At 42.5% G+C, this 11,268-nt stretch overlaps 2 protein-coding genes across 2 annotated transcripts in view; both read left to right on the forward strand.

Annotated features, from left to right (window-relative positions):
- Nucleotides 1-5,387, forward strand: part of LOC118406008 (kelch-like protein 42) — a 266,342-nt gene extending 260,955 nt beyond the window's left edge. Inside the window, exon 4 of the transcript XR_004829975.1 lies at nt 4,226-5,387. The gene's annotated coding sequence lies outside the window, so the exon portion shown is untranslated. The remainder of the gene's footprint in view (nt 1-4,225) is intronic.
- LOC118405999 (ubiquitin carboxyl-terminal hydrolase 30-like) overlaps nt 1-10,333 on the forward strand; it is a 16,454-nt gene extending 6,121 nt beyond the window's left edge. The window contains exons 11-16 of the mRNA XM_035805857.1: nt 589-672; nt 1,765-1,836; nt 5,825-6,036; nt 7,110-7,253; nt 7,724-7,913; nt 9,077-10,333. Coding sequence (XP_035661750.1) covers nt 589-672; nt 1,765-1,836; nt 5,825-6,036; nt 7,110-7,253; nt 7,724-7,913; nt 9,077-9,124 — 750 coding nt within the window. The 3' untranslated portion in view covers nt 9,125-10,333. The remainder of the gene's footprint in view (nt 1-588; nt 673-1,764; nt 1,837-5,824; nt 6,037-7,109; nt 7,254-7,723; nt 7,914-9,076) is intronic.
- The last annotated feature ends 935 nt before the right edge of the window (nt 10,334-11,268 follow it).

The raw sequence follows: 11,268 nt of genomic DNA on the forward strand, positions 1-11,268 counted from the left end.
GCGACCCAGTACAAAAAGAAATGGCCAGCAAAAGTGCCAAAAAAGGCCATAGAGAGCCTGCTATGGAGGCTATCATTTGCAAGGTCTAATCCCAGTACTCTGTGCCATGGCGACACCATATAAAAATCTTACTGTGCCAAAATCATGAAATGATTGTTTCTTTGCTATAAGTGGCCTAGTGGGTAGAGTGTTCGCCTTGCACTCGGTAGGTCGTGAGTTCGATCCCCGGCCGAGTCATACCAAAGACTCTAAAAATGGTACATGCTGCTTTCTCTGCTTAGCACTCAGCACTAATGAGAAAGAGTATGGGAGTTAAACACACATCACTACCAGCGGACCAGCCCCCTGCTGCAGTGGCTTGCACATGTGTGGCCCAAGGGCTTCAAAGTGGAGATGGGTGCCACCCTACGCGTCTGTAGATGCATGGGCAAACTTTAACTTAACTTTTAACTTTGCTATAAATCTTGGAGGATCCACATCTGGCTGCTTAGCAAACTGACTTTTTGATCAACTTTTGTACATCTTCAAGATGTTTTTGATGGTCTTGGATTTCTTGGGTTAAGTGTGTTAATTTGTGGCTCTCCACAGGGCCCCCACACCTTGGAAGGTCTCCTTCAGCAGTTTGTGATGTCTGAGACGGTACAGAATGTGGAGTGTGAGAACTGCCAGAAGGTACATAAAACAACAGTTTCCACTAGGAGTGGGTACCGGTACAAAAAAAATCAGGTCCGGTTCAGGTCCAGAGGATCAGGTTCAGGTCTGGACCTGAACCTGGACCTGATTCATTATGTGAAAACAAATGGTCCATTTTGCTGCAAAGAAATCTGTTTTGTGTAGTATTCGACTCCCACTGGCATTTTAAAAATCCTACAAGGCTAACTACCTCTGTACGGTTGACTGTAAGAGTTGGTAAAAATGGCCATGGAGTCTACTCTGCTTCGCTCGTGTTATTTGTCTAGACCGGTAACCCTGAAAACGTGCAAATGCCTGATCATATAATCAGTTCATTTTCCAATTGGTCCAACATCCGGTCCACCGAATGGTTTAGACCGGTCCAATGAGCCCTAGTATCCTCTGAAAATATTTTACATGTAATAAGCTAACGACATAGAAAAAACATATATTTTGATTTTGTACCTTACTTGGGGTGAGCTCTCACTGGAACCTATCTGAAGAAACTTCCCCGCACTTTTTCCTCCATGGCTCTTCTTAGCTCTTTAGTATTTTGCAGATTTGTAGCACTACTTAGATTGTCTTAGTAGGTAATTTGGGTCTTCCCTCTCCTCTTTTTCCTTTGGTAGTAGGCTCCCAAAGTATAAGAATGCAATGCAGTGACCACATAGTTTTTTTTTCTGTGCTGTTGAACTTTCTTGGTGACAGATGGTAAATGTTGGTATAACTGTTGGTTTGCTAGCTTTTGCTTTTGACATGCCATCATACCTATTTATTATGTTCATCCCTTATGCCTCTGTGTGGTGGGGTCTTGCAGAGTAACTACAGGTTGGCAGAAAAGCCAGTGGTACTGTCATGCTACTAATCTTGTACCCCCAGGACCTTAACACAACTTTCCTCACTCCACCCAGGTGTAAATATGGGTACCTCACTTTGGTTAGGTAGGTAGAAGGTGGTAGAGGAAGAGGGTTGGGTTCCACCTTTAAGTTCCAATAATGTGCCCTGGACACAGTGGATAACAACACACTGCCTCTATGTCCTTAAAAAAGCTAAAGGACTACCTTAACCATTACCTACCTGTACCCCCTGCAGGCCTCCTGTCCCTGGGAGGAGGAGGGAGCTTCAGCCAGGACTGCTTTCATCAAGCAGCTCACACTGGGGAAGGTCAGTCAAGTTAACATCAAGGACACAAGAACTGATACTAGTGATAGATCATGCTCAATCCCTGGTGCTGAATGACATTCATACTGATACTGATGTTCCTGTCCCTGGTGCTGAATAACTTTCACACAGACACTACCATTCCTGTCCCTGGTGCTGAATGACATTTACACTGATACTAATGTGTCTGTCCTTGGTGCTGAATGACATTCACACTGATACTGCCATCCCTGTCCCTGGTGCTGAATGACATTCACACTGAAACTGTTGTCCCTGTCCCTGTCTTGGTGTCAGGGTCCCTGACATATGGATGGGCAGTAGTCAACAAGTTTAAGTCTTCCAGTTCCATATCGTAGTCCTTACTCCACTAGACATGATCAAATCTACATGTATGGACATATCTCCTCTCTAACTGCCTCAGTGAACGTGTGTTATGATTTTTGTATGAAACTGTTTAATTCTTTAGATTGATATCAGACATATGAGCAGCCTTTTTTAGTAATGCATTACATATTTACATAATTCAGCTTATAAGCAGCCATGTTTTACAAGTAAATGATTTACTCTTGTACTTTAAGGTGTGTCTTGCCTAAATAAGGCTCCAACTAGCATGAACAGAAGTGCTATAGTCAAACAGCTGTATCTTCAGTTTGGAACGGAGAAAAAACATGAGATTTTCTATACATATGAACAAGATAGAGTTGCTTTCGACTGTGCATTACATTTTGACAAAAATTATATCATAATCATACAATTAAGCAATATCTTAGCCATATCATTTTACAGTTATTGGCAATTTCCTAAGTCTTGCGGTTGGTTTGGAGCTGTGGAAATTTTAGAAGGTGTAACGGCTATGGCGTACTACAGGAATCGGCTTTGAAAAACATGATTTTTTATTTAGATATTGAGAAAAGTCTGATTTTCATGATTTTAAAAGATTTTTTGAGGCTGCAAAGACTTTGGTGGTGAATATTTCAATACCAAAGCACAAAGTCGACTTTGTTTGAGCGGATACATATAGACAGTCTTATTGAGTCTTCACTGCTCATATTTGCAACTTTTTAGCTCATGAGGCAAGCTTTAGAATATGATTTTATTCATAAAAATCCAGATTTTGTACAGTTTCTCCTAGTTGTCCCATCATTCACAGTCAATCACCCTGACAGCTTCATGATTATCAATGGATTTGTTTATTTAACACCTACATTCAAAGTCATTACTGGTGGTTACTTTTAATGTATGCATAGAGTGGGAACAAAGAGACTAAAATACACATCTATTGCGCTATTACTCATGGTGGCCTGTTGTCGGGGGCATGTTGGCCCTAGACCCCAGGACTTGGCCTGTGTAGGCTAGCTTGTGGTAGCATCTCTATATAAGGTCATTGTCTACATCGATGTTTTGAAACAAATGGGTATTTACGTGCAATCATGCATCACAGTTTACTTGTTGCATTCAACCTTTGCATTGCCACAGGGGCTGATAAAAAATGTACGGACCGAAATTGAGTTTGATTGCATGGGCCATGACGTATGATGTACGAAACACGTTATGTACATCCAAGGAGCAGTAACTGTACATTTTTGTCCTATATTTCCTTCTTTGCAAAAACGAATCATCATAGCTTGAATGCCAACCGCAGGCTACGAACAGGGTAACAATGAACACAAAGTTTTGCCCGCACGTAAAGTTCTACGGCGTGTCTGCGACTGCTCCAAAATTTGTCGGACTCCCTACGATTTCGTACGGAGGCGGTACTTTATAAATATAATACCAGTTATGGATCCCAAAAAAATGCCCACATTTTAGCACGTAGACAGCACGTATTTGCACGTACGGCGGGTTGTGCTCTTGGCTTTAGAGAAATGTGTTGGGTTCAGACTCTGGTAAACTGCTTGAGTTGAGGGCTTGAGGTTCAAACAAAGATTATATTTGGAACAGTAGGGTGGACTAAGCAAAAATTGTTCTAACATAAAATTATGCGCTTCAAGTGTTAATTTGCTTCGGTTCCTACCACAGACATATCTTTCCAAGCAAAGAGTTTTCAAACTGAAGATATTTAGACCATAACAATGCTGGCATAAAAACATTACTCATAAAGTCACAAATCAATCATGTGTGCAACAGCATAATTTAACAGTATTTGCTTTGAGAGACCGTCAAACTAATCCTTCGCTTTGGTTTTGTTGTTGTTTTTTGGTAAAACAAACAAACTGAAAGGTGACATTATAGACAACCAATACACATCCTGCTTTCATTCTCAGACAGTCATTGTTAAAAGAACAATGCCCACCCAAGGACGCCGTGTAACGCCTGGCTTTATATAGTAGAAGCGATGTTTTAGGTTTGTTTATACATCATAAGAGCAGCTTGTATACAGACTTCCCTATAGGGCTTATTCAGTCACGTGATCCTCCCCCTGGCAACGAACGAAGTCGGCCATTTTGGTGTACCACAGTCAGCCCGCCTACAGTGGGGCCCTATGCAACTCGCCGTAGAAATTGTAAATATTTCCCAAGCAATGCACCATTTCCGTTCAAAACGTTTAGTTTCACAATCACAGTGCTTTGTCTTGACGTGGGATGTTGGTTCTGCACTGGTAAAGCGCACACAGATTGGGTAACAGTAAGATTTGCTTCGCGATTCTCTAGGAAAGCCGTGCGGGAATGAAAATACGAAGGGAAATTCCGAAAACAAACAGCGGAGTCCATAAATGACAGCAGGAGCATGTCCTCTAGTTCTTTGATGAATTTACATGAAAAAAACAAAGAGTACAAGATACTTACTGTGTGTGAACAAAAACCGCGGCACAGGATACTATCCTGTGGTCGTCCAACTTCTGAATGTCGAACTTTCCCGATCACTACGTAACGTTACTTCTATCAACTAAATCTCATCCTACACTACAGTATTTGTCCAGATACTACGTTGTCGCAAGGATTTTTCATCAAGTTGTTGTAAGCCTGGTACGTTTTTAACTGAGTGTGCAGAAAGTCTTTCACAGAACAAAATAACAAAGACAAGATCGTCGGACTTCGCTGTCACCCCGTCACTGTTGCCGTGTCCGTAAAGTAGACTGGATCTCCGAAAACTTTCCCTCATTGATGAAATATGGATAATTTCTATCCGATTTTTGTAGCGAAAATATGACTTGAGGTTGGGAGCTCTTTGCATAGTCAAACAGCGTGCAAACGACTTCACTTTCCTCGGAGTTAGAGACCTTCGGACACCGAGAATCTTCGCCGGGACTGGTGGTACACCAAGATGGAGGCGCACGGAGGGAAGGGGTGATGACGTCACGTGAATAAGCCCTATACATTACTGGTTTGTTTTTTTTCTAAGATTTTTGCAAGATTTAAGACTCAAATTTGCAACAAGTTTGGCACTGTCCGCCATCTTTGTTTGGAAGGAATGTTGCATTGGGAACGGCTCAACGGAGTGGGAAATAACACAGCGATTTTCAAGGCAAATAGTGGAAAACTGGACAATGCTGAGCAAACTATTTCATGGTAAAAATTCTGTGAAAATAAGTGAAAAATCTATTACAGTTGCCTCCATTGTGCAACATATTGCTACCTTTCACCCCCTTGATAGCAAAACAATGCGTGATAGGCCTTGGGGTAGCATGACAGGATGCCCAATTAGTTCTAAACTCATGCTAATGGTGGGAGGGGAGTAGCACCTCCCCCCTAGCACACCTTCACACCTTTTCGCCAGCACCTTGCTCATTTAATGAGGGCATTACAGGGGTCGGCTTGGACATACCTTAAAGTACCGGAGTATTCATTCATCAACAGAACCTTATGGCTGGTCCATACAATGTGCCTTTGAATTTCTCGACTAGGCATGATCAAATGCACATGTACACTTAAGCTGCCCCAATGCATGTGTGTCTACATCCAGAAAACCTTGTGGTTGGTCCATACAGTACCCTAGGATTTCTCCACTAGACATAACCAGATCTACATGTATCGATCTGTCTCCTCTCTAGCTGCCCCAGTGCATGTGTATCCACGTCCAGAGGACCGTGTGGCTGGACAATGGAAGCCCCACCAAGAGGAAGGACCAGGTGCTGTTCCCAGAGTACCTGGACATGGCAGCCTTCCGGTACAGGGCCGGCCTGCTGGGCGGGAAGGCTGGGGGAGTCAGGAACGGGAGAGTGCCAAACGGGATCCTGCATCGTGGGGAGTCTGTGCCGCAGAGGTAAACACACATGTACCTACTTCTTACAAACATGTACGGAGTTCAGGTACAGGGCGGGGCTGCTGGGTGGGAAGGCTGGGGGTGTGAGGAACGGGAGAGTGCCAAACGGGATTCTACATCGTGGGGAGTCTGTGCCGCAGAGGTAAACACACATGTACCTACTTCTTACATACATGTACGGAGTTCAGGTACAGGGCCGGACTGCTGGGTGGGAAGGCTGGGGGAGTCAGGAACGGGAGAGTGCCAAACGGGATCCTACATCGCAGGGAGTCCGTGCCACAGAGGTAAACACACATGTACCTATGTCGATGAATGTTGTTAGACTTCCAGGTAATAGGATATGTGAGATAACAGTTGGATAGGTTTCACTGACAGAAGGTAGTAGATGCTACTTGAATCTTTCAACTATCTCCACAATCTATCCAGTAACTTGCTTGTACATGTACCTAGTTTGTACATGTTTGAGGCATGTCAGTATATCTTGATGTTGTCTTTGTGACCTTCATGTGATACTGTAAACTGAAAGTTGCAGTTTTCACTGGATTGTGTTTGAATAGTGGTTTGTAATAACATGCTTTGGAAACAGGTGGCATTCCCTTGGCACTGTTGTTCCTGTCCTTGGTGCTGAACGACATCTATGATAATACTATTACACATGGCCATGAATTTACATTTATACTGACACTGTTCTAACTGTCCCTGGTGCTGAATGACATTCACACAGACCTTTCCTTGTCCTTAGTGCAGAATGACATTCACACTGAAAAAAAACCCAGCCCTTTTCCTGACACGGTTGTCCTTATCCCTACTGTTGAATTTTATTCACGATAACACTGTCATTCCATTCCCTGTTACTGAATGGTATGAACACTTGACAGTGTTGTGCATGTCCTTTTTTACTGCTTGACATGCACGCTGACACTACTACCGCTGTCCTTGGTGCTGAATGACATTCACACTGACAATGTTGTACCTCATACCCTGTTCTTGATAATGAACGTCCTTATTACTGAAAATGCTATTCTATGCTGACCACAAATATAACACTGGTTTCCTTCTGTTCCTCTCCCCAGCCCAGTGAGCAGCTGCCTGAGTTCGCCTGTGTTCCCGTCCACCCCCCTGTTCTCCCCGTCGCGCCTGTCCTGTTACCCCAGTATGGCCATGATCAGTCCCTTCAGCCCGGCCAAGGAGTCTGTCTTCAAAAGCACTCCTTTCAGGTGAGTGACAATCTGCCAAATCTCAGTCATCTAGAATAACAATGTGCTGACAAAACTACCCTTAGCTTTTACTTGTAAAATTCATTTTGTATTGTCCTTTATAACGGCCACAGGCAGGTTCTGCCAATCCAATAGATGAATACTTAACACTACTCAATTCAAATGTAGAAAGACACTTGAAAAATTAAGTTTTTTTTATTACCATATAGAATAAATAAAAAAAAGAGTGGTTTACAGTACACAGAGGGAGATCGTATGGTATCCCATTTGATAGTTTAAACGTAGTATTTTCATCCGTGTCTTTACCATCCCATTCCAACATTTCCATTCAAGATGAGTAGGGCTGTACAGTGCTCTTGGCCAGGTATGCAAGTTGTAGCAAAGCTGCATTGTTCTGCCACTAGCTACCAAGAGTAATATGCTTCACCTTACTTCAGAATGGCTACTTTACCTTTACCTGATGACCACAGAAAGCCGGTCCACACCTCTGTGTACAGACTGGTGGCGGTGATTGTGCATCTTGGCGAGGTGTTCTCTGGCCACTTCGTGTGCTACAGGCGTGCTCCAGAGGACGAGCACGGCAGCTTCAGCGAGAAGTGGATCAAGACGTCAGACATGATGGTCAGGAGAGTGCTGCTGCAGGAGGTGCTGGGGGCAGAGGTGCGTATGGTACATGGGTGCTACTACAGTCAAACCTGTATTAGCGGCCACCTTTGCATAGCAGCCACCTGGCCATAGTGGGCACTTTTTGTCGGTGCCTTGGATTCATAATGATTAAGAAATAGGCTTAGCGGCCACCTGTCCAACGCTGCCACTGCCACACGATTTCCAGTCCCGTTGATACAGAAACACTGCCTATTGCAACCATACTGCAGCCTTATGTCACCCTGCACCGAGTTTGAAATTGTAGTTTGCGAGGATTTGGAGTTCCTGACTGGGTCATTTTGGCAGTAGCAGAAGGTATGCATGCCTTGAACATTAAAGTGAAGTCTTTGTCGGTGAATTTACTGATCAAGACAATGTAACTTGGTGAGAAAGATTAGTGGGAACTGAAATCATGTGTAGCTTGCTCATGGTCAATTAATCGATATTTTCTCTATAGTGGCCACCTGTCTATAGTGGCCATATTTCTCCAGTCCCTTGAGTGGCCGCTATAGACAGGTTTGACTGTATATAGTAGAGTAGATTCATCCCTCAAGCTACCAACATCTTGCACACTGCAGTCGTCCCTCAGAAAGACATCTGGAGCCGCATAGTTCAAGTTTTGAACTTTTATTCAGCTTCTTCAGTGGCTAGAGGCTAAATGACACAAGTACAGTGAAGTTTGCACTTATATACCTTTCCAGTGCATTCTGCCCTTGGTGCATATGGTGCTACTGTTAGAGATGTGTACCTAAGGCCACACTGACTTGATTTTATGGATGACATCCTCTGGAGACCCCCCCAAAAATGCGTGAGGGTGAACAAAAAGAAAAATCCAGCCAAAAAAATGTTGCTTAACCACAGGACTTCCAGTCCATTCTTTCTCAGGCTTGATTACTCTTATGTACTAGACAATCGTTATCATTTCAATAATGCTTTATTGTCATTCTTGTTGAAAGAGGGGAACAAGAAAATTATTTTCCTGTTACGTCATGTGTCGAGTTCTTGTTTCCAGCTTGCACTGAAAGCAAACATGTTACAGTAGCCAGTTGTAGCCCTCTCCACCTACAGGTTCACTTCCTTTAGTCATACTTCCTACTACTAGACAAAGTGTAGTACTTGTACAACTTGTTAACAGAAAGTAGAGGAGTACAGGAGCTGACTATTCCATTATTTTACAGGTGTACCTCCTCTTCTACGAGAAAGTGCGAACAGTGTCTGCCAGATAGTTACAAGATCCCAGAAGCAAATGGGCTGCTCTTGGGTACATCTGAATTATAGATTTGTGAAGTGAAATTGCACAGGGTCAAACAACTTTGATGATACAAACACGAAGAAGGATTGAAGAAAAAATTAGAAGTGAAGATTTTTGCACAGATTATTCTGCTTGAAGATATGTAGATGTCTTTATGAGAGGAAAAATGGCAAATTTATATATGAGAAGTATTCAGACAACTTGTATAAGAAGAAAGACACCACAATTTCTGTTGAGGCTTGAGATTACACAAATGTCAAGTTTAGATCTAAATATAGGAAATGTGGTCTAATCTAAATACATTATATTGTATTTCTTGTAATATGTGGCCTGCTTATCACAGTGCAATGAATAACTTGTTTAAAGGCATTGTTGCAACATATTTGAGCTGATAGAAAGAAAGACAAAAAAGTCTAGAGTTGAAGATATTTTTTCCACTTTGCCATAATGAGATGATCAGTTCCGAATAGAAGGATGAGCAAAGTGCCAAGTGTTAAGGCAGGGTAGCTGATTAATCAGCAATGAGTTGTCCTTAGCCTAGGTAGGCACCATCCTATTTGATTTACTGGGCCCCAAAATATTGGTGAGCAAGGGAGTATGGAGCCCTGGTAGACTAGATAGGATGGCACTCAGGCTAAATGCTAATTAGACAAAATATACATGTAGGTATGATGCTTGTTTGGGTCTGTAAGACATTGTACATGTGAGAATAATATTCAATACAGAAAGAGCTAAGCATACACTTAAATGTTACATGTTTGGTATGAAAATGAATTTGAAGGAATTATTATGTTGTCTGTACTATGTATGTATGTGTGCACTACAAGTATATCAACTTATGTATGCATTCCATACAGTCTGTGGATTATGAATACATTGTGTACTTCTGGATTAACAGCTGGTACATATCAGATATAGTGACAGTATTCTGACATATCATGGTTTTGTGGAACATGTGTGCTGTCTGTGCCAAACCGTGCTGTCCGTCTGAGGACTTGGTCTCTGTGTTTTCATTCTGTGAACCTGCTGCAAAGGTTTCCACTACCCACAGTTGCTGTGATGTCTGTTTGAACCAAGTGACATTTTTTTTGGTAAACATTGTGAGTTTTTGTAGCAAATAAAGAGTTGCTATGAAGATCGAAACTATAAACTATGAGGAACAATAAAGTATGAACAGCCATGAGAGTTTACTCTAGTTATTTTTTAGAGAAATATAGTCACCACACAACAAAGAGTTACCAGTACAAGAATTGGACCATGAAAAAGAAGAATACGAGGGACGTTCAATTAGTAATAATTCTGACTCATTTCCCATAGCAGGAGATTAATGAAACTTGGCACAGTTATCAGTCTTTCTCTTCATAGAAACCACCCAGAGTTATGCATTTCTCCCCTCGTTTGATGCAGCTCTGGACACCGTTTTTGTAGGACACCCCAGGTTGGTCCTCCAACAGATGCCTCATCAATGGCAGAAGAGGAACGACCAGGTCTGGGAGCTGTTTCCACAGACTTCCGGACATGTGTGAATTCAGGATGCCAGCGTTTTACAAGGTCATATGATGGGGCATCATCACCATAAGTCTCTTTCATTTCATCAAAAGTCTCCTTTGGTGTGCGTCCTTTCAAATACAAAAACCGGATCACTGCGCGACACTCAACTGGCTCCATTTCACACCTGGTCCATTTCACACCTAACTCAGTTCAAACACCAGTAAATCAGAAACCATAATTAGTTCAGAGCTCTTTTTTAAAACATGAACTATAGAAATATGAATAATTACACGCAAAATTTCATCTAGATCAGACAACTGAAAGTGGGTTAGAGTTATTACTTATTGAACGCCCCTCGTAGGTACATGTAGGTGAAGGTAGTCCCTTATTGAGGCTTAAGGAGCAGTGGGTTGTTATATCTACTGTGTCTGGGGCAATATGTTGGGAGACAGAGCTCCATCTTCTTCTTCCAATGGCATTGCCTTTTACCTCCCGGACCGAAGACATTGTACCCATTTACTCCAGTGTGCATGTGGAGTGAGAGAAGTTGTGTCAAGTGCCTTTCCAAGAGGCACAACATCGCATCGGTGTCAAGCTAAGGGACTCTAACCCAGGATATATGAGTTC

Source organism: Branchiostoma floridae, chromosome 2, assembly GCF_000003815.2.
Source record: "Branchiostoma floridae strain S238N-H82 chromosome 2, Bfl_VNyyK, whole genome shotgun sequence".
Taxonomy (NCBI): domain Eukaryota; kingdom Metazoa; phylum Chordata; class Leptocardii; order Amphioxiformes; family Branchiostomatidae; genus Branchiostoma; species Branchiostoma floridae.